At 35.1% G+C, this 22,023-nt stretch overlaps 7 protein-coding genes across 11 annotated transcripts; 4 read left to right on the forward strand and 3 right to left on the reverse strand.

The window, feature by feature from the left end:
• Positions 1-295: 295 nt before the first annotated feature.
• LOC124491732 (hippocampus abundant transcript 1 protein) lies at positions 296-3,788 on the reverse strand. Of its 2 annotated transcripts, XM_047054437.2 has the most exons (6): positions 3,633-3,759; positions 3,238-3,534; positions 3,079-3,177; positions 2,829-3,019; positions 2,155-2,781; positions 296-2,092 (listed from the first exon to the last, which is right to left on the reverse strand). In XM_047054437.2, the coding sequence occupies exons 2-6, from the start codon at positions 3,412-3,414 to the stop codon at positions 592-594; spliced, it is 2,595 nt and encodes an 864-aa protein (XP_046910393.1). In that variant the 5' UTR covers positions 3,415-3,534; positions 3,633-3,759; the 3' UTR covers positions 296-591. The 2 variants fall into 2 exon arrangements, with proteins under 2 accessions (XP_046910393.1, XP_046910385.1); XM_047054429.2 differs by having other exon boundaries at positions 3,238-3,788.
• Positions 3,789-3,909: 121 nt separating this feature from the next.
• Positions 3,910-9,029, forward strand: LOC124491831 (holothin acyltransferase). The gene is made up of 3 exons (XM_047054537.2): positions 3,910-5,020; positions 5,072-8,362; positions 8,426-9,029. Exons 2-3 carry the CDS (start codon positions 7,720-7,722, stop codon positions 8,776-8,778), a joined length of 996 nt encoding a protein of 331 aa, XP_046910493.1. The 5' UTR covers positions 3,910-5,020; positions 5,072-7,719; the 3' UTR covers positions 8,779-9,029.
• A 119-nt stretch (positions 9,030-9,148) lies between these two features.
• On the forward strand, positions 9,149-10,371 carry LOC142598208 (uncharacterized). Its single transcript, XM_075735686.1, is given in 2 exon segments — positions 9,149-10,015; positions 10,018-10,371. Coding segments are annotated over 2 exon segments (687 nt in total). The 5' UTR covers positions 9,149-9,682.
• Positions 10,372-10,574: 203 nt separating this feature from the next.
• Positions 10,575-12,936, forward strand: LOC124491877 (uncharacterized). Its single transcript, XM_047054595.2, has 4 exons — positions 10,575-10,947; positions 11,047-11,199; positions 12,062-12,412; positions 12,483-12,936. Exons 1-4 carry the CDS (start codon positions 10,582-10,584, stop codon positions 12,792-12,794), a joined length of 1,182 nt encoding a protein of 393 aa, XP_046910551.2. The 5' UTR covers positions 10,575-10,581; the 3' UTR covers positions 12,795-12,936.
• Positions 12,937-13,726: 790 nt separating this feature from the next.
• LOC124491759 (uncharacterized) lies at positions 13,727-20,731 on the forward strand. Of its 2 annotated transcripts, none has more exons than XM_047054460.2 (11): positions 13,727-14,266; positions 14,340-14,603; positions 18,360-18,445; positions 18,507-18,634; positions 18,678-18,828; positions 18,887-19,043; positions 19,391-19,521; positions 19,588-19,714; positions 19,771-19,865; positions 19,920-20,322; positions 20,387-20,731. In XM_047054460.2, the coding sequence occupies exons 1-11, from the start codon at positions 13,843-13,845 to the stop codon at positions 20,608-20,610; spliced, it is 2,190 nt and encodes a 729-aa protein (XP_046910416.1). In that variant the 5' UTR covers positions 13,727-13,842; the 3' UTR covers positions 20,611-20,731. The 2 variants fall into 2 exon arrangements, with proteins under 2 accessions (XP_046910416.1, XP_046910424.1); XM_047054468.2 differs by having other exon boundaries at positions 18,693-18,828.
• On the reverse strand, positions 15,775-18,439 carry LOC124491804 (uncharacterized). Of its 3 annotated transcripts, none has more exons than XM_047054513.2 (3): positions 17,815-18,439; positions 16,845-17,679; positions 15,775-16,765 (listed from the first exon to the last, which is right to left on the reverse strand). In XM_047054513.2, exons 2-3 carry the CDS (start codon positions 17,103-17,105, stop codon positions 15,932-15,934), a joined length of 1,095 nt encoding a protein of 364 aa, XP_046910469.1. In that variant the 5' UTR covers positions 17,106-17,679; positions 17,815-18,439; the 3' UTR covers positions 15,775-15,931. The 3 variants fall into 3 exon arrangements, with proteins under 3 accessions (XP_046910469.1, XP_075591800.1, XP_046910461.1); XM_075735685.1 differs by having other exon boundaries at positions 16,845-17,553; positions 17,811-18,439; XM_047054505.2 differs by having other exon boundaries at positions 17,741-18,439.
• On the reverse strand, positions 20,619-22,011 carry Spf30 (survival of motor neuron-related-splicing factor 30). Its single transcript, XM_047054561.2, has 5 exons — positions 21,771-22,011; positions 21,572-21,714; positions 21,107-21,509; positions 20,956-21,046; positions 20,619-20,877 (listed from the first exon to the last, which is right to left on the reverse strand). Exons 1-5 carry the CDS (start codon positions 21,885-21,887, stop codon positions 20,771-20,773), a joined length of 861 nt encoding a protein of 286 aa, XP_046910517.1. The 5' UTR covers positions 21,888-22,011; the 3' UTR covers positions 20,619-20,770.
• Positions 22,012-22,023: the final 12 nt, after the last annotated feature.

Genomic DNA, 22,023 nt, shown 5'->3' on the forward strand with positions numbered 1-22,023 from the left:
GATATCCCCCATATGGTGGATATTACCCGGGATATTATCCTGGATATTATCCGGGACATTATCCAGGAAATTATCCATATAGTCCTCATTACCCAGGATATGGTCGTAGATAAATCTACGAAAAGACTAAACCATTCTTTTTGAATGGTCATTCAATTTTGTATTTTGACTTTGTTTTTTTGAATAAAATAATCAAAAATTCAAATTGTGCTTGCGATGAACATTGTCATTGTTTATAGTTGAAATAAAAATTTGACCAATATGCAATTGATCATTTCAATCATTGATGAGCTTGTTTGGTGATATAACAATTGTAATTTTATTTTAATGAATGTTTATATTATAGAACAAAAATATAATTATTAATAATTAATAATAATAACCACAATTAATTAGTCATAATATGAATTGATCAAATGACTGGATAATAAACAATGGCAAGGATGGATGATGGAAACCACAATAAACAAAAAACAATTACTTAGCAAATCACAGGTTCGAATCAATAAAATGGAACGATCCATAGAAAAAAAAATACTGATCCATTTGATTGAAATTCGGATAGAACAAGAAGATTCAATGTATGTTTATTTAGGTTTTGACAATCGGTGATTTGGTGTACAAAAAACGATTGTTCTTGACCAGGTGATGAGTATGAGGAGAAGGAAGGGGAGAATGCTCGATGGTTGACGTGCAGGAATGTGTTATGGTCGAATCGCTACAATTTGATGCTAATGCTGATAAGGATGATGTCATAGCCGACGACGATATTGGTGGTTTGACAGGCATGTTTATTGATTTTGATAAATTCAACGGACGATGAATTGGTGATTTCATTACGGTCATAGGGCCCTCTGTCTTCATGGTCATCGTTGAGGCAGGACAAATCATGGGATACTTTGTTGTGGAACCCTTATCAGAATGACCATAGAGTGAATGTGGCCAATGTATAGCCGTGGTTGTTGGATGATTTGGTGTTGGAGACATTCTCACAATCGTATTGTGACGGGTATGCATCACATTCGGAAATTGCTCTCGCTGATGATTGCCAATCCGGTGATGAACAACCTCACCATCAAGTTGATCATTATGGACCATTTGATTGGCAGACGATATTGGCAAAAGCCGTTGCTTTGAATCAATGTCACTATCAGCTTCACTACTCGGGCCATAGGAAGATGAAGACGAAGAAGGTTGAAATGGCGACAAAGAATGGTCATGTGGTTGTTGAGAAGTTGACATGGACAAATTATAGGTTATTGTAGATGATGAGGATGACAGTGGACAAGCGATCGCTTGAGTGTAAAGTCCATTATGATGAATGAGGTCACCATTAAGCAGCATAGATGCAGGTAATAATTGTCCTCCTTCTTTTGATAAATGATGGGCATTAAACATGGGGACATTCAGTTCATCCTCTTCTTCGTCGTCGTATTCATCATTGTTGATGGAACAGCATTGATTACTGTTGTAGGCATTGGCCTGTGTATGATGCATATTCTTGTAGTAATAATTATGACTATTCGTAGATGTTGGCGATCGTTTCACTGATGATTTATAAGATCCACTTGACCCTTTACTGTATTTTTCATCATAGCTTCCAGCGTTCGATGGTGATGGTGAGTATTGTACCAATTCTGGCATGAATGCCATGATCAAAATGGCAATCAACACCAGGAAAGAGCCAAACAAAAATGGAGGCCCAGGTATCACTTGGTCGGTGGGTGAATGGAAAAATTGATTTGTCGTTGAATTGAGAAATGTAATAAATGAGGATGAGGAGCCATTCAGGTTCGTTATCGATGGCATCATGTGTTTGAGTGTATCCAATGATTCGGCCGATGAAGAAAGTACTGATGCTGATGACGACGAATGAATCGGATGCGATTGTCGGACGAGATCAACATTGAACAGGCTGAAAATAAGACCAAAAAAACATGGGCCCAACCCATTAGATAAACCGCGAATTCCAGTTATTATTCCTTGTAGAAGACCTTGTTTATCGGCATCAGCATAAGAGGATACGTAAGCACTTAAAGCTGGATAGGTGATGGTACTAATTGCGGCAATTACGCTAACAATCCAAACGACCCTGCATAAGGTAAAAAACAATTAGAATAAAACCAAACAGTTAGTTATGAGTTTGAGTATTACCAATGGCTAGAGCCAAGACCAAAACAAATCAATTGCAACATTTCGAATATCAGGCCTATCATGATCGTATTTTTTGATCCAACTCGTTTCATTAATATGGTCAACAAAAGCGTTTGAGAAATGACCGACAAAATGCCAATGAATGCAATATAGGCAGCCACTTGAATCTGATCGAAGCCGATGACTAATTTGAGATAGACAAAAAAGCAGGAATACTGGCCAGCTTCCGGTAGATAGGAGAGAAAGACGGCTACACACAAAGTCAATATCATGCGATCTTTACCGGCACGACGTATCGATGAAAATGGATCAGCAGATTCCCAAATCGAAATAGATTTCAGCCTCAATTTTTCCGGCAATGATTCTGGTACCATTAAGAGAATGTAAATTAAATCAAAGATGGCTACACCGGTTGCAATACATATGACTAGATTGTCGTCGCCAAATGTTGACGATATTAATGTGCCTAACGATGGGCTAGAAATTAAGCTTAATGAGAAAGAAGCGGTCAACCATCCATAAGCATGGCTACGTTCATGTTCTTCAGTTATGTCTGCTACGTAGGCGAATATGACCGAAAAAGTGACTGAGAATATTCCAGACAATATAACTAGACCAAAGTAAATGCTAAGCAAAATTTTAGTCATGAACATAAAAAAACAAAAGCTACTAACCTGGGACTAAATTTCATGAAAGGAATCGGAAGGCAGGTAAAAAACACGGTGATCAATAGGAAAAATTTCCTTCCCCAAAGGTCGCTCAAAGCACCAATAAGCGGAGCACTCAAGAATGAAAGGAATCCTTTCACGCCCATTATAAGGCCATTCATAAGAAACGTTTGATCGGGAAAAGTAGTATTCAGAACCTATTTTTTTCCAGAGAAAATGTAAATTATTTGTTAAGAAATCGGAAAACTTTACATACGGTGATTGCGGGCAAAGTTAATAGACCCCATGCGAAAAATTCAAGAAAGATGACGACGATTGCGTGCAACAACGATGGCTTGGATCGAACGGCTGACATCTGCATTTGAATCATGATAAATAAATTGATTTTTATCACTAAAATTTCGATGATACATACCAGGCTATTGTTGACAAAGGAGGTTCGTCTCCCGGTTCTAATAATCGCGTTGACCATACGTTTCGATCCCATGTTTAGGGGTGATGTGAGCTCTGATTGCTCTTCAACTTTTTGTTCGATCGATTCTTCAACTTCTCTGTTTCTACACACCGTTGAGGGCTGGGAATTCGTATGCATTTAGAGATATTGAACTGGTGGTTGACGATGATATGATAATGGATAGATTTCAAATGCCAACAATAATACACTAATATCAAGCGAATGGAAACAACAGCAAGGCACTAAATCACAATCAAACTTGATTAAATGGACAAGGATTTATCGGATAATGAATAAACAAAATAGAATCTTTTTTTATTTTTATAACAAAGGGTTTAGATTTCTTCATTCTTTACAATTCACAGTCTGGTCATTATCATCAATGAATAATGACCAGATTCAAAGAAATAATTTTGGTACCAAGGCCAAACCAAGAGAAAAACCAATGGGCCAAACAGCGGAAAATATACACCAGAATATACACTGGTTGCTGATGTGTGTATTCTCACAAATTATCCTTTGCATGTTCGTTTGTTTGGCGTGATACACAACTAATAGTGGTATGAGTCAGTGAGAATCGATGCATTTAACACCTGAAAGTAATGCCGCTACCACTGAGGAGAACACAGGTTTAGAGTACCATTTCTCATTGGATTCAAATTTCATCTGTTCACTTGTAACAGTGCTATTTAGATATGTATTGTGCATTGTACGCCAATTGATTTCGCTTGTCTGATCGATCTGCTTATACCAAACACATACATTGGATTCAAGGACAAAACAACATTATTCTTGTCAAATGAAAGCAAAGAGTTTCCAAAAATCAAACATAACTCCATTTCAACTGGCCACATTTGATTTATATCGAAATGAATTGTCCGCAATTAGACTGAGCTACATTTATGGAACAAAACATGTATTTCCGATTGATCAATTGTTTCGTTGATATACAAACATTTGGCATAGCAAATATATGGATTACATTGACATCGGAATTGATTGTCGAATATATTTCAAGCTGTTTATTTGTTTCATATGACGATCAATAGATGGCGCACTGTTGAAATCAAATAAGATTACGTTCGAATTCTGTCAATAGTCAGGAATTGTGCATTGATTTCAAAATTGACGCGTTGCGTTTACGTTTATCAACGAAATTTTACATGGAAACAAAAAACGTACAGTTTTGCCATTCTGATCATTGTGTTTGACCTATCAACAGAGTATAATTCATTACAAAACAAAATATATCAAGCAAGAATTGAAGATCCAGCTTGCAAATATCAAGAGCATTGGTTGGTAAAAATTCAAAATAGACCTCCATTTCGATCAATTTTATGCGAACTTTTTGGCCGTGCTGGTTCAACGCTCGATGTTTTGATAACATTTGAGAAATTGTTTGTCGCATCAATTGAGTCATCTGTTGGATATGTGAGTCAATCCAAAATAAATATAACCAATAAGTAAGGATACAAAGGAAGAAAGAACAATTTGTTAGCATCGCTTCCGATCTTTTCACCAGATTCGCTATGGTAACTATGAAATCTAATGCAGTACAAGTACTGAACATGAGGAATGACCATGAAAACAAGCCATTCAATTGATGATTGATCAATGCCAAAGATCGTAACGACATGATCAATCGATCTGCATCATGATTAAACGACGATAAGTGCCTCAAATTATAAAGAATTCTGGACAACTGAATGTGGGTAGCTCGTTTGACATAATGAAAGACCAAAAGGTAAAGATAAATATTCGAATGTATTACAAAGTAGCCAATTATCTGCAATAGGTAGCCATTGGTCAAACATTTTATCAATAGTGGCCAATAAAAGAGCACATAGGTGATATGGTTCAAAGTGATCACTGTGGTAGCCACAATACATAATCCTGTATATGATTGTGATTCGTACACCTGAATTAACATTTTATCCCTTAAAAGGCGAACCAAACATGGCCCATAATAAAAGAGATAAAGTGCTTGTATAACATAAGCCAGTTCGTAGGCATAATCATAACTTTGATATATGAATCTTAGGAATGCGTTCCCCAAATCGGAATTGTTGTAATTCAGGTATTTCAGATTCTGACGTGTGCATATGGAATAGATGACTACGATGAATAGAATCAGATTCCAGAAATTATTCACTATTGATGGCCATTGCCGTAGATCTACCGGTTTGGTTGGTGTGCCTATATTTCTATCATGACTATTAAAATTTATTCTTAAATAAAAAAAAATATACAAGACTTACCCGAAATAATAACACATCCAATCGATAAGGTTTGCTTTTCCGAATTCATCATTCATCATGATCGATGTGTGCTCATTAGATGATCATTTCATTGACTGACTTGAATGTACAAAATTTAATTTATTGTTATACATTCAATGATTTGAAAATAAAGATCGATCGATCGATCGACCTTGCTTTTTGTTATTCTTTATCGATGAATACCATTATCGACCCCTAGCACAAAATTGTTTTCCAATCCAATTATATGGATAACTACAATTGTAACAATTTTTTCAATTCAACACCTTGCTTTACTGAAACATTGAGAAAAGGTGTATATTTTCAAACTTTCGTTACATGGTATTAAATGGTGACAAACGTCATAATGAATTAGATTAGATTAGGATGACAATATTGAAACCGTTGTATACCTAGCTATAGCATTTTTTGTGATAATTATTTGAAATAGTATGCGGCAACCACCACTCACACTACACAACACCATCACTACTATTAATGACACACAAAGGACACGACATGTATATAAACTCTGACACGAAAGACACGAAACACACTTGTTGTTTAACCTTTGATTCGTTTCGATTAAAGTTCTTTTCAACTGTTGGTGCGAACGTTACTTTATGTTTTTGTTTGGTCTCAATGGAATTTAGTTTAATTCATAGAGCTACATAGTCTAACTACTACTACTATCCACATATCCACATAAACAGGTTTATTATCGTCAGTATGTCGTTGACCATTCGTTTAAAATTGATTTCACTCTATTTTGAGTTTCATACAACGTTTAGGATTCGTTCATCAACGTTTTCATTTCGATTATTGACCAGAATTTACCACACATTTCTGTAAATGATTTACTGAATTATTATTGATTCGATAAGTTTTCATGCTCGACAATCAGATCTTTTTAAACCGTGATAAAAAGGTTCAGAATTAACAATATCTAACTGGTGTTTGATCAATCAACATTGTCCAAGAATTTGATATTGATCATGGAACCATTGATAACTATATCAACAGCCATTGGCATTTTTGTTATTTGTTTAATTTTATTCTGGCTATTGATGACCTGTTGTAACCTTTGTCAATGTTGCCCATGTACTTGTGGTTATTGTTGCTGCTGCTGATATCATCTCGACTGAAGAACCTTGAGAAATGCCAATTTCATAAATATATCCAACGGAGCCATTGATTGGTCGCATGTAAATTAAATTTTCTATAATAATCAATTTTATTGAATTTAAAATCGTTTACCGAAACATCAATTCATTTACTATTTCATCATTACCATGATGATTGTATTTGATGAATAAAACAAATTTTTCTCAATTTAAAATTATCGATATTTAATGGGTTGATTTTTCAGTTTTAATATATTTGTCTTATTGTCGCTGTAATTATTATACGGAATAAAATGATGATGGATCATCATCATTTTTCCACAATGAAAATCTATTCGTCAAGTTGTATAATGAGAAAAGTTGTGTCTGCATTGCCCATAATGATCACAATGAACAATAACCGACGACAAACAATGCCATTACTAAATGCATCGAGAGTTTGGCGCCTGTAAATTTTTGTCCGGGTTGTTGTTAACAAAACAATCCAGACGCCTGAAATTCATTTGTTGGGAAAATGCCGTTTTAGACAAGAGACCAATTCATCTGAATGTAGATTGGTGGGATAAAGAATAAAGTGATGAGAGAGATTCCTGGCCCCATTATGGTTCACATTCTTTACATGGACCCATCGTCACCATCGTTTTCGTATATTAATGAGAAGAATTTCTCACTTTATCTCCATGTTATTGGTTTTTTTCTGCTGATAGTCTATTCAATTGGCAAACAATTTTATTTAACACAATTTTCGTATATAATGTCATCTTGGTACAATGATAACTGCTGCATAAATGATCGCACGATTCATACGTTTATTGATAAAGAATAATTGACAAACTTATTGAATCAAAATGAAATGAAATGCAGCTACGCCATTGCCAAGTTTGGCCTAATATAATAATTTTTTCAAATTTTCTACTCACTTTCTGTATATTGGAGTTTGAGTTTCAACTATTCGCATCGAATGATATAAAAAATGTCAAGTAGCTCCATGCCATTTATTGTTGAGCTCTTGATTCATCCGTGTGTTCATAAAGACTTTAGACAACAATCTTTGTTAGAATATGGAACATCATAACTTGTCTAGTTTAATGACAACGAAAAATGATAAGATTAGATTTCGTGTACGTCAAATGACCAACGAAGATGTTCCCACCGTATTGGAAATTTGGGCTAAGAATAATCTTCATGAAGGTACGCATACCATACAGTCATTCATGATACAAGATCCTGAAGGCTTCATCGTTGCCGAACAAATTAACGATTCTGATGACCTTGATGGAAATCCAAGTCAAACAATCGGAAACGCTTCGATTATTGGAATGTGTGTCGGAATATTTGTACATCCAACCATAGCTTTCATTGGAATGTATGGTGTTCAACCTGAACTTCATGGACGTGGCATCGGTTTAGCGATGTGGCGAAAAATGCTAGATCATGTTGGCTCATTGAACGCTGGTCTTTACGCTGTTCCGGAACATTTAACTATGTACCGTGATAGAGCTGGATTTCATCAACCCGATGATCGTATGTTGATTATCTATGAATCCGATGAGAGTGATCAGTTGAATGTGGACATTTTGGTCCCTTCGATACCTGAGACTAAAATTCAACGAATCACTACCGAATGGTATAGCAAAGTGATTGATTATGATGCACAAGTTCATGGCTACATTCGTGCTAAATTGTTGCCTCATGTCTTTACGGGTAATGTGATTTTTTTATCGAAATTTTTTTTATAACTGACCCATTTATCATTATGCTATGCAGAAGAAGGTTCGATAGCATTCGTAGCATCTGACACGACTGGTCAACGAATTTTCGGCTACGGTTGTATGCGTACGAACAACATTGGCAAAGCAATGATAGGGCCATTATATGCCAACAATGGTGCCGTAGCTGAGTTATTGATGCGGTATCTGTTTTCCCGATTGTCCACGCCATTCGGTAAAGGTCTCTTATATATGACGCTGGATTCAAATCATGGTGGGCAATTGATTGCCGATAAATTATGCCTCAAGCAACAAGAGAAGATTCAACGATTTTTTCGTTTCCAACCATATGAAGGAGCCGATTGGAATCGGGTCTATTGTATTCACTCCCCCAATTTTTCTCTACTATAGCTTGCAATTTAGGAATTCAAATCGTTTGATTTCCTTTCGAATATAACCTTGTTAGCATCTTCCAAACTTAACAGATGGAGACACGGATAACATACATGTTAACAAAAAAAAATTGAATATCTTGTTCTTCTGTCCGATTACCAGTTTTAAGAATTTCCTTTTAAAAATTTCGTTTATATTTCCCTTATAGAAATGAAAAGAAAACATTCCTATCTATAATCAAATAGAATAAATGAATGCAGAACAGAATCATAAATATGAAAATATCTATTCGTTTTCGAAACTAAATCCTATGTATTTTGGATATAATATCAGATATCTCAAACTTTCAGTTACTTTAATTTCCTACTTGGGAAAACTCTTTGGCAACTAGGGATTCTGATCATAGTTTGGTGTTTATTTTTTAAAACGACAAAATAACATGCTCTTTCTGTTAGATTGCATAGAATTTTAATTGAAAGCAAGTTATAACTAACTCTAGATAGAAGGATAAAGACCAATATTGACGAGCACGAGTTACATCCATCCATGGACAATGATTACGATGAGTATGTGTGTATCAAAAATGGATAAAAAAAACACGGTAACCAAGGCCATTAACCATATTTGGAACTCTTTTTGAAACTGTATTGGTACTGTTTAATTCGTAGTATGCATACGATGGCTTCAAAATCACCTATTGTATATAAAAGTTTTCATTGACAACTCCACAATACCTGTATACAACAATACAACGGCATCAGCATGAGATCTAAGTTTGTTGAGCATTGAGTTACAAGAACATCCCCGTTCTGATTCGTCAAAGTGACAATTTTGTTGTTTGTCTTTCATCAAGACGTGTTTGGTCGAGTAAATCATCGTCGTTAAATTTATTTGCGTAAATGTATTTGTGCAAACTTCATTGATGATGGCTACTCAACGAAGGGATGATGAACCACCACATTATGTTGAATTGCATTTCGGCAATCTTCATCAGTTGAGCAATGATTCCAATCTGGGCCAGCAAATACCTGTAATATCACCTCCCCACCGACTCAGCCGCTATGAACAACAAAAACAACGAATTGACAAATACTTTGCCCAGAGTACAGTTGACCAACATTCAACATCAGCACCTTCAATGATGCTCAGGTCAGGTAATAATCCTGATCCAGTGACCAAACTAAAAATGCCCGATACAACTATCCAGACACGTCAGCATAAAGATCCTAGAGATTTCGCAACCTTTCTTTGTAAGTTTTTGCTATCCTATTCAGTGTTGAACATGAAAAATTAATATACGGTTTTATTCGTTTACCATTCAAAGGCATATTTGCTTCAGTGATGACGACGGTTCTGATATTGATGTTCTACATGGTGGGAGAAGCTGCATTTCGCTTGATGCTGCTGGTCATTTCATTTGTTTTAATATTGACCTTATGCTTGGCTTGTTTTCTTCGCCGTCCAACGTTGTTCATCCTTGGTCAAGCCACCGTTGTCCATGATTTGGGTGAATCGACGAACAATCTGGATCAAAAATGGATTACGCCTCAACCATATCTATTGATTTTTCCGACATTTAGAACTCATTTCCACTCAACATCTTCGACTTAGATTAGCTGCTAAGTGCTTTAGCTGGCAGTTGGTCTTTGCCTGATTTCTTTTAATGTCAATAAAACATTGATTAGTTTCATTTTAATGACATTATTGTTTTTTTTGTTTTTGTTCTTACACATGGGGTGCCATCAGTAGGATCTGGACTGGTGATGTGAAATAATCCATTTCATTTGTAAATATCATTCAGCTTTTTGAACTCGATCGGATATGTCAACAAAAGCAAATCTAGCCATGAATTTGACTCTATTGTTCATTCTTTTTGTATCTTCATTTAATGATTATTTAGTCTCTTCATTTACGTCTTCTTCGGTTCCAGCTAGCCAACGCATAGAATGGAGGAAACGAACAGACGTTGATGGTGAGCTAAATTCATCGCCCACCATCTGGCTGCACAAATGTCGAACGATGGAAACTCTGGTCGAGATGAGCAAAGATGAACTCGGTACGAATGGTGAATTGATACGTCGATGTCATGGTCAAGCGCTGGTTAGCAAATGTGAAGGGGCATGCATTTCTAATCTACGGCCATCGATCCAAACGCCAACAGGGCTGCTTAAGGTATTGTCATTGAAGGTATTGTTGCTCAAAAACAAAATATTATCTATGGCTAGTGCAAATAAGCTAATCAGTATTTTTTTTTTATTGTTGTCCATATGAAATTTAATAATTTAGGAATGCAATTGCTGCCGTGAAACATCGATGCATAGCAAACGTATAGTATTGGATAATTGTTTCGATCTAGATGACAATGCATTGGAAGATGAAAAGATGATCATTACCGTTAATGAACCCCGCAATTGTGCTTGTTTCAAATGTGCCAATCGAAAATGAAACATGCAGAAACCAGATTTGTTTCCACACCATTCATCTACAATTAAAATGAATTATTATTAATCTGTTCATTTTGCAATTCAAATGATATTAACCATTCATAGAAGAAAATTTCAAAAACAACAATTTCGAAAAAATATGTTAAAAGATATAGTGAATCAGTAAATTTTTTTTTAATTTTATTTATTATTATCAATTATCAATTTTTTTTCTTTTTTTCTATATTGTAATTTTTGTTTTTTTTCTCTCACTCTCTTGTGTTTCACAAATTTTTTTGCATTTTGGTATACATTCCTATTATTCGTCATAGGAATCGTTAAATTTATGAAATAAAATGAACCATTGCAAAAGATTTCGAAAATAAAATAAACTTAATTTAAAAACCAATTCCAGCTACACTCATATCATGTGAAGAGAAAATTTTATTGTCATTTATTGTTGGTTTTATAATTTTGGAAACAGATGATCGTTTTTAGCCAAAATTTTTTCAACAATTCTTTTCTAAATCAAGTGTGCTAAGAAAAAATTCTTTATATTGATTTTACTTGATTATTATTGCACAGAGACCAACTTGTGTTTTCATTTGTGCTTGTCTATTCATTTCGAACAGTTAAATAAAAATGTCAATTTTGTCTAGAATTACTTTATTGCAATTATAATGTTCGAGTTGATCCCATTTTTGATTTTCTTCTCATTCTGCACACACTGTTGGATATCCTGTTGACAAGCAAAATCACTTAGGCTGGCAACATGGTTACATTTTCATATTTAAGTTTGATGTTATTCTGATGTCAATATGAATCAATCCCAGTGGATGTCACCTTAATTCACCACTTATATAGTTAGATTTTAACAGGTTTCAGATAAAAACAGCATTTGTATTGAAGCGATCAATCAGATCAGACCTTTTAAACAAAGAATGAACATGTTTCGAAAAGGTAAATCAATTTGGTTTGACCGATGGCTGCTTCTTCAACTATTATTCGTCACTAACTTGCCCGAGAAAATAATCACCGGTAGTGAATCAAGTGAATTCATCGATTCTAATATAATGGTCAATGATGGCCAAAGCATCGATAAACACGAGCAGACAAGAATGGCCGAATGTCATTTACGTCCAGTTATTCATATTCTACAACGAGCTGGTTGTATTCCAAAACCAATACCTTCGTTCGCTTGCTATGGAACATGTAATTCCTATGTACAAGTTAGTTTTACAAGTCTTATATTCTCTTCATCCTTAATAATCTCATTTTCTCTATCTATTATTTTCAAAGGTTTCCGATTCTAAATTTTGGCGATTGGAACGTTCATGCAATTGTTGTCAAGAAATCGGTGAACGGGAAGCATCGGTCATGCTTCATTGTCCTGGCCAGACGCCTCAATATCGTCGAGTGACAACCCGGGCTCCAGTTGAATGTCTATGTCGACCATGTTCAGCTGTTGACGAACAGCAGGTGAAACCATTAGAGATGTTTCTTCATAATCATCAATTTAATTCCAATTTGCCATCCGCGCTGAATGTGAATGAAAATGAGAGCAGTGGCCAGCGAATTAATCGTCGAATCAATCTTCATGCCCGTGGTTAAATCCACCATCGTAGTCGATCAAATTATTTGTTTTAAAAGAAGAATAAACTTGATTTGATCAAAATTCTTTAGCTGGTATTCTAACACATTGACATTTCAATGCTAATTCTAAATATTTCTTTAATTGGAATTGTAACTGTTTTGAATAATCAAAATAAAAATTCAACATCTAATTAGTCATTTGATATTTTTCATGAATAATTAAAATTTTTTTTCTTACATGTGAAACAAATCTGCATAATAGTCTATAAATATCCGATTCAATTATTTTGTTTTGGTCAACAAGTATACTCAAAAAGTGACCTTTCTAATGTAAGAATAACATTTCAGGTTTTTATGCAATTAATTTAAACTGAATTAGAGAATAATCAATTGTATGCCTCATGAGACCAAAAAAGGACAGACAGCCAAAAACTTTTTGTAACAAAAACAAAAATTGAACCGTACACGTGCGATGAATTGGCCAAAAACTAGAGCCTGCGTCAATAATGGTACTAACCTAAACCGATTTTAGAAAGGACCCTACCACCAGATTATTGCTGATTGCAATAAGCATGACACAGAGCAAAGCAAGATGAGAAGAACCTGAAACAGAGTGAAAATTTTGAAACAAATTTCGTCTCAGTTCCGTTTCGTTTAGATTTCAATGGACTAGGTTTTATCTGATGATGAAAATATATTGTGTATCGTGTGTGATGATAAAGATGCGTCAGTTTCGGTTGTAACTTTGATCGATGAACATAACCAGCATATCGCGATTGGATAATGTTAATATATGAATGTGAATTGCCTGATTGAAATTTTATCAGGAATTTGTTTCATTATGGTCGAGAATTGATCTCACTCCCGTATCTGATCAAGAAGAAACTAAATTTAAAAATCGATTTTCATCAAATCCATCATAATTCTCATTATAGTTTTTTGTGCAGTAGTGAATATTTGATTCTATTTTAAATAAAGACTATCTGTTGGCCGTTCTTTTCAGAATTGCTTTTTTTCATTGAATCATTGCCTTAATTTCAAGCCATGTGAAGTGGCAATCATTTTGATGATGATTCAAGATAGCCGTAAAGCATCATTTAATACGCGAAATTGGTCAAAGATTGTAAATGATGAGAACAATGTATCACAAACACTAAATGATTCCATTGTCATTGATCAAGTTTTTTCTTCCGTATCAATGAGCTTGTCATCATCTACTCCTGCAGCACCAGCGATGAACAATGGCAACAATAACGATCGCCAAGATGTTGATCGGCCATCATCGTCATTATGGACAACAAGAATTTTGACTAACAATAATGATACCGTTTCCATACAATGTTCCCAACTGTTTACCAATTCAGCCGCCGATCTGGCCGTCAACGATACATCGATTATGGTCAATGTCACAAACATAGCTAATATAACGACAAACACTGGTGGTGCTAGCTTCAAATTTGGGCAATTGAGTCAACAATTGAGCAACCAAAGTAAGTTCGTTTCCAGCCATTGAATTGGCCACAAATGATTGATTATTCCATTATTCTCTTTTTCCCATACTAGGCCAGCTTTTGTTTAATGAAACCTGGCTATTCAGCAACTTAGCAGCAAATGTGCATGAAGATGGTATAAATGCAACTTCGTCAGCCAATTCAATTGTAATGAGCGAAAATTCCTCTTCATTCTATTGTGACACTGTGTGGGATGGCTTCTATTGTTGGCCAATGACCGCTTCCGGTACGATATTAATGCATTCATGTCGCGATATATTTGATTCAGTGGGGGAATTGCCAAAAGATCAAATTGACGAGTCCACCTATAACAATGGTAAGTTTTTTTAGAATGGCTTCATAATCTATCGGTCATTTTGATGGCCACATCAGGTGCTTTATAATTAGCTAACATATAACTGTAACGTAAAGACAATGGATATCACAAATGAGTGAATTTCTTCATAATTAGACAATTTTTATTCTGACATCATTTCACAGATTGAATTGAATTGATGCTCATTATCTAGTCGAATTGTCAGTGTGACTATTTATGCATGACCGACATGTTGTTTGCATGCATTGTTTGACTATTTTTCAGCGAATCACTAGATAGTTTATTTCCGAAGAATTCAGTCATAAGAAAGTCATAAATTTGAAGATCGAAAAAAAATTTGCCTAAAATTGACAAGTTTGATAATTATTGTCGTATTCCAAACGCCTAATCATATACACGGGTATAAGTGAAAACTCTCTGAGCCAGTGAACCACAAACAAATTTTGAATTCTATTTTAGATCCAATTAGGGCAAAGTGAAATTTGTGGATCGGAATTATCAAGCCAAGAAATTTTCATAATGATAGTGGACATGATGTTCGATAATGCTTGCAATTTAATGATGATCCTGCCAGGAGAAGAGATGGTATCGTTAGAATGAATTACGATCCAGATAATCATTACAAGCTTGTTTCACTTGACTCGATAAAATGATTCGATAGAACATCCATTAAAACATAATGTGGCCACCTGAAATATGATAACAGCCATTTGCTATTTGATCCTTTTGATATTTAGATTTGTAATTGAAACATAAGTTCAATTCAACGAAGCGATCGTAATCACAGTCATCATATGATCAATATGAATATAAACGATGAGACCATATGGTTCGAAAATAATAATATTCTTAGTTTCGAAATAATACCCACCAAATTATGACTAGCCAATGGAAAGAATAAAGATGAAGCTCCAAATGTCTGATAATAATAGTCAAATCTTATTCACGAAACTATACTCGACGAGAACAAATGAAATGATGAACAAAGCAAATTTAATACAATGATACATAAATTAATTATAAAAGAATGATTCGAATTAAAAAAAAAACAAACAGCATGGCAGAATAAAATGAATTAATTTCAGTTTCGATATTGGCCTAGTCACTCATAACGCTCTTTCCATATCTTATTAAAAATTGTTGAGAATATTAGGTTCCACTCAAATCTACGTTACAGAAATAAATGTCAACTTTTATTTATAGTTACTTGGCAATTCGCCAGTTTATTTACAAGAATCACAAAACAGAAATAATCTAACAACACAGGTTATTAAGAAAATAAATTAGCTTTTCCATCTCGAATTCTATTATGTTCATGGCCATCTGAATCAACTGCGATAGTCATAGTATGGTAGGATCATGTTGTGGCCAACACGATCATAGAGAAGAGTTTGTTGGCCATTCTCGTTATCCATGCTACGACGACAACGACAACAGCAGAATATTACCATAACAATCAGAACAAACACTGTTGTCGTACCTGTCGTGATGGCCGTATATACCACAAACCTATCGGTTACCTCTTCACTCACTTGAATGGCTGCACCGGAATGAGATAAATTATAGTTTTGCTTGTTTGTCGAATCCCCACTTCGTCCAGTGAATCTGTTTTCATTACGCTCGATTCCAGACTCCGAAGTGTGCGTCGGTGATAGTGGTGGCGGCAAGACAATCTCTTTGCACACGAACAACGGGTTATTACGTCCGGCTAATTCTGTCAATGCGTTGACCGGAAATTGACGAGTGATTTCATTAGTTACGCTAATTTGTCCCGCATTGACCGATTGTAGACAAAGTTCGTATGCGGCCATTGATTCTAATCCATCGATTCTATACTGGTAGGTTTTATTGTTTGTTACTGGCGGATCAAGCGTATTATTTTGGTCAATAAATCGATATCTTTCGCGATGTGTTTTACCGTAACGGCGAATATACAGGTTAAAACTGAGCGGATTCTGTTCTTGTTCAACTTTAGCTTCTATTTTACGTTTTAAACGACTAGACACTGGTTCCATTCGTAAATGAACGACCACTCTCCATCCGACTAATATTTCCCAAGATGTCAGGTTTAACATTGTTACGTAAGTTTCGATTGATTCAATGTGTCGGGGTTTTGGTGGATGTAAATATAGTATAGCACTCGAAGGACGAAACGTCGTATGCTAATATCATTCCAAGAATGAGATCAAGGAGAAAATAGAAGAGGATATATGCTTCACAATTCAACTAAAGTGAACATACCGTACGGCGATTTAGGTGTTGGTATTGTTGTTCAAGGTTATGAGGCATCAAGATATGGGTGATATTATTGGTTATTTTCAAACGTTCATTGTTGGGCATTAGTTCGAATCTTTGACGCAATGATGGCTTCTTTCCACCGCTAACTTTATGGAATGTTATCATGGAATCGCTTTCATAACTGTAATCAGCTCCACTTTTGACGATCCAGATGACTGTTATCATGATGATTATAGAGTATAATGATTTTAAATGAGTCCTCATTTTGTTGATAGAATAACAAGTCCAATTAACCGATCGAATAGTAAATTGACGAAGATAGTCAATTCCGTCAAGAGAATTTGACAGAGAGGCAACATAAATTTACACGAAATAATGATTGTTTGTTTTGTCGATGTTGATGAGAATCTTTTCATCGATCGTCAATGATTCGATGGATGAGATCATGACAATGATTGAGCCAGATAGTCAGCATTGAGTTTCGCCTGCTTCACCATATTTGCCATTAACATCTTCACCACGAAACTCATTTCATGTGATGTTCAATGCCGCCGCATCCTTTTGTAGCAATTGTTGCTATTCGACACACCGCCATAAAAAAGTGAAAAAATGCTAGCAGCTGCCAGTTATAGAACAGTTGAAATTAGTGACCACCATTATGAGCACACAGCTAAGAAATTCATTCATACATTAAATAGAAATAATGTACATGCTATGACGGTATCCATGACGACAATCATGACGGAAAAGTTGATAAATAACTTTTTAATTTACATACAATCAAACACACCGGCAAACATATAACGATAATATGCGTGACAATGTTAGTCGACAAATTCTATTGGAAATGAATAATAGGTAATTCAACAATGAAGTGATGAAATGGAAAATGAAATTACCTGATCGATCGATCAGTTGCAAACATCAAAATAATTAATCACAGCATAGGATGTGCAGCAGCGTTCATACTTACAAACAGATGGCTGATGGTTTTTCCAGTCGGTTGACTTGCATCATATTTCATTATTCTCTCGATGCATATTTTTTTATCCAATTTCAATTCATATAAGAGGGTCGGAATTTTTTTAATATAAATTTGCATGAAAGATATATGCTCATACAGTCATTTCATTTTCATTAAACAGAAATATAAGAAAACAAAACGACATTTTGATTATAAAACATTGATTAAATTAAATTATTATTATCAAATTAGACTGCTTTTGCTTACCGTTTAAAATTCGATCGATTCGCACAATTTAATATCAATCAGGCAGCCGTTATAGACAAATCCAAACAAACAAACAGGCTTGTATGTTTGTTAACGAATTAATTATAAACAAACAACAACTAATCTGGTCATGAGAGGAGTTTTTGTTTGTTTGCCATTGGGATAATGTTTCATGTTAGCCAACACTTGTGCATGTTTGTTTGCCTTGTTTAGTGTGTGTATTTTTATTCTGTAATGAAATGAATGGTTATATGACAAATTTTTTGAATTGATTTGATTCACACCAGCTTTCGCATATCGCATCTGTGACAATAACGGAACATGGATCAACAATTGGACTAATTATACCGAATGCTTGTTGTTGATTGCCAATGTGAGTGCATTTAATTCATAAAAATGTTTTCCGAAATGAATTTAATTGATCCGTTTGCCAGAATGAATCGGACACGGATGCTTCCAAATATCAGTTCATAAGACAATTGGTCATATTCATCATGTTTTCCTGCTCAATGTTGTCGTTGATTTTATTGTCAATAACATTCTTCATCTTCACATATTTCCGGTATTTCCTCTCAAATTCGCTTACCCTTAATGTTAATTATTAGTTTCAATCTCTACAGATCATTGACATCGTGTCGACTTCGTGTGCACCGAAACCTGGTTCTTGCATTAATCCTTCATTCATTATGCTTGTTGTTGATTGCCAGTCCGCATTTATTCAATCCGGATGAATCGCTTTCTTCTTATTGGGAGATCGTATGTGTTTTCCATTGATCCATTCAATCATAACCGATAACCTTTTTTTACCGCATAGGAATGGCTGTGTAAATCGATATTGACGTTAAAGCTGTATTCAACACTGGCATCAATCAATTGGATGTTTATCGAAGGTTTCCAATTGCACAGCCGAGTCACGGTATCTATTCTACGCAAAGATGCTCCATTCAAGCTTTATCATTTTCTGGGTTGGGGTAAGTTTTGAATGCCATAATAGAAATATTACCTAGAGCCATGTTCGACAATCCATATCCAATCGTGACATGTATGTTTGTTTTGTTTGGATTTTTTTTTACATTTTTATTGTCGTTGAATAGAAATTTCAATTTTTATATTTGCAACGTTATATTCTAATCCATATTTTGTTAACAAGTTAGGAAATGAGAAATCATTGAATTGCTTCTGGGTAGTTTTAGGTCTGAGAGAGTCAAACCTGTATATTTCAAAGGGAAATTTGTAAAAAAAGTTTAGTTTGGAATCGGCAATGATTTGTCCATTGAAGTACGTGTATAATTTTGTGCTTGTGTTTGATTTATTTCAGGAATCCCACTTGTGTTGGTTACAGCGTGGGCATTACAGATGTCATTGACAATGGATACCTTATGTTGGAATGGTTACGCTCATTCGCTATACATATGGATTATTGTTGGACCAATGATTCTTGCTCTTTCGGTAAGCTATGATAGAAACCTTATGAAACCATCCAATTAAAAGTCAATATCACATACCTATCGGCAGGTAAATTGCATATTTTTAGTGAACATAATACGCGTGTTGCTCACCAAACTTCGTTTGACTGTAACCATTGAGATCAAACAGATTCGAAAAGCAATTAAGGCGACAGCTTTGTTATTTCCCTTACTGGGTAAGTACAATTCCAATTCGATTTAACTTTTGATTATCTATTGATTGCAATGAAAGGAATATCGCATCTGTTGTTTTGCATCAATCCGGATGACAATGGTCGTTTAGAGGATGCCTATCTCATTTTCAATGCCTTCCTGCAATCATCTCAGGTATGTTTGTTTAATTTTGACATTGAATGGTAATATTACATATGACATTTTTAGGGCATATTTGTCTCCATATTGTACTGTTTCATGGACACCGATGTTCAACAAGCGCTGAAACTAACCTATCAACGGACAGTATTTAAAAACCGATCGTTTCCTACTAGATGGTCCCGACAAACTGCAACCACAACAGCAGCCAAAACACCAACCATACGTGATCGAAATCTGGGATCATTTAAATTTGTCCGACAGCCAATGATCAATAATATCGTTCGTACTAACAGTTTGAATGAAATAAATATTGGCATGGAAATTGCAAACCACGCAAATAGGTCCTTGAACGACAAGACGCATGACAAAGATGAGACTAACAAACATTTGGCACGACAAAATAACGGCTTTGCCTTAAACACGACAAAAATGGTTATAAATTCTACGGCTTATGGGCATCAAATGGATGGTAAGTGATGAATCCATTTGTATTGCTAGCCATCTTTTAACAAACCTTACGTTATTCTTGACAGTTAGAGAAATATTGAGTCAACAGTCACAATCTCAACGTTCGGCCGGTAAAACAATATCACCATCAACAACAAGAGAGTCTCAGACCCTATGTATTATGTACAATTCCAATGGCGAAATGGTTCGATTTAAACCCAAAATACAGTATTCGAATCCTAAACCGTATTCAATGCCTGATACTGGCATAATAGCTATTGAAATTGATCCGAAAACAAAAAAGAGATGATTCTTGTATTTTATTTTATCATGAATTTATTTTTCATTTCAAATAATGTATATATGATTGGGCGGTGAATTAAATTCTCCATTTTTTTTATAATGTTAACATGAAAATTTATCTCCAAAAATATGAATGTTAAATAGAAAATGAATCATTATAATATTTGTCAATATGGTGTTGATAAAGAAAGTTTGGGCAGACTGGAGGAAGGTTTGCGGGGAACATTATCCAATTTTTGTTGCTGATATTCGGTCATTGGTCGACCGCCAACACCTATTAATGAGGAAAAATAGGAATCAGATCAAGGAGAAAACCATTTGAAAAAAACAACAATGATTGGGCAAAACTTACCACAAGTACCGACACCAACACGTCCAGAAACGGAATCTGGGGATGCGAATATACTTTTCTTTTGATTACCTTTCATTTTTTTATTCATAACCTGCAAATAGTGATCAATTAAAATGAGTCTACCAAAGTCAAGTTAGAAGCCAAGACCTACCTTATGGGCAAATGATTGCCATTTCATTTTGTCTTTTTCCCTTTCCTCCTCTAATTGCTTTAATTTCTCTTTACGTTTCTGCTGTTTTTTCCGCTGTTGTTCCCTAAGTTCTTGCTGTTTTTTGTACTGATTGATGTTTGTCGTTTGTTGTTGGGAGCTTGACGACGATAAAGTTGAGCTATCGACCGATAAATAATTGGTAGTCGAACCTAAACCAGTTTTATTTGTTGATCCTAGAGAAGATATATGTGCTTTATGATTATTATTAAAGGTACCACGTTTTTTGCCCAATGGTTTCAACAATCCGACCAGACATACTTCGGAAAGACGTTTTTTCGCGTGGGTGAACATGACCGTACATTGACCATCTGAAGTTATATCTTCGACCTGTGCCTCGTAAAATCTAGATGATTCAATCAATGATCATCAACAGAGTTGATTGTGAACATAACGAAGACTACTTACTGTCCATCTTCGCTCCAAGGGGCCAACACCCAATCGCCAGCACTGAAATGATGCTCATGTGTGGGGGCACCATCGTTTTCCAATGATTCTAATGCAGCTAATTCTTCTTTAGTCATCATTTGTATTGTCAATTGTATTACCTCCTACATGGTGAATAACAATCTTATGAAAAGATTATTTCGATCATTGATTGACTTACATTTAGATCATGTTGGAGCGTTTTCAGGTCTTCATTATCCGGTTCATTTATCAGGCTCATCTCGACCTGTCGTAATTGAATCTTGTAATTACGTATGTTGGCCAAATTGTCCGACATTTTCGTTGAGTTGTTGATTTTGGCGAATTCCTAAATTTGAAAGCGAGATTTGTTTGGAACAACAAAACAATTCATGCATTTACAATAATAAATATCAAAAGCTCATTTGCAGCTCGAGTTTATACCAAATAACCAC

This window comes from Dermatophagoides farinae, chromosome 2 (assembly GCF_024713945.1).
Source record: "Dermatophagoides farinae isolate YC_2012a chromosome 2, ASM2471394v1, whole genome shotgun sequence".
Classification (NCBI taxonomy): domain Eukaryota; kingdom Metazoa; phylum Arthropoda; class Arachnida; order Sarcoptiformes; family Pyroglyphidae; genus Dermatophagoides; species Dermatophagoides farinae.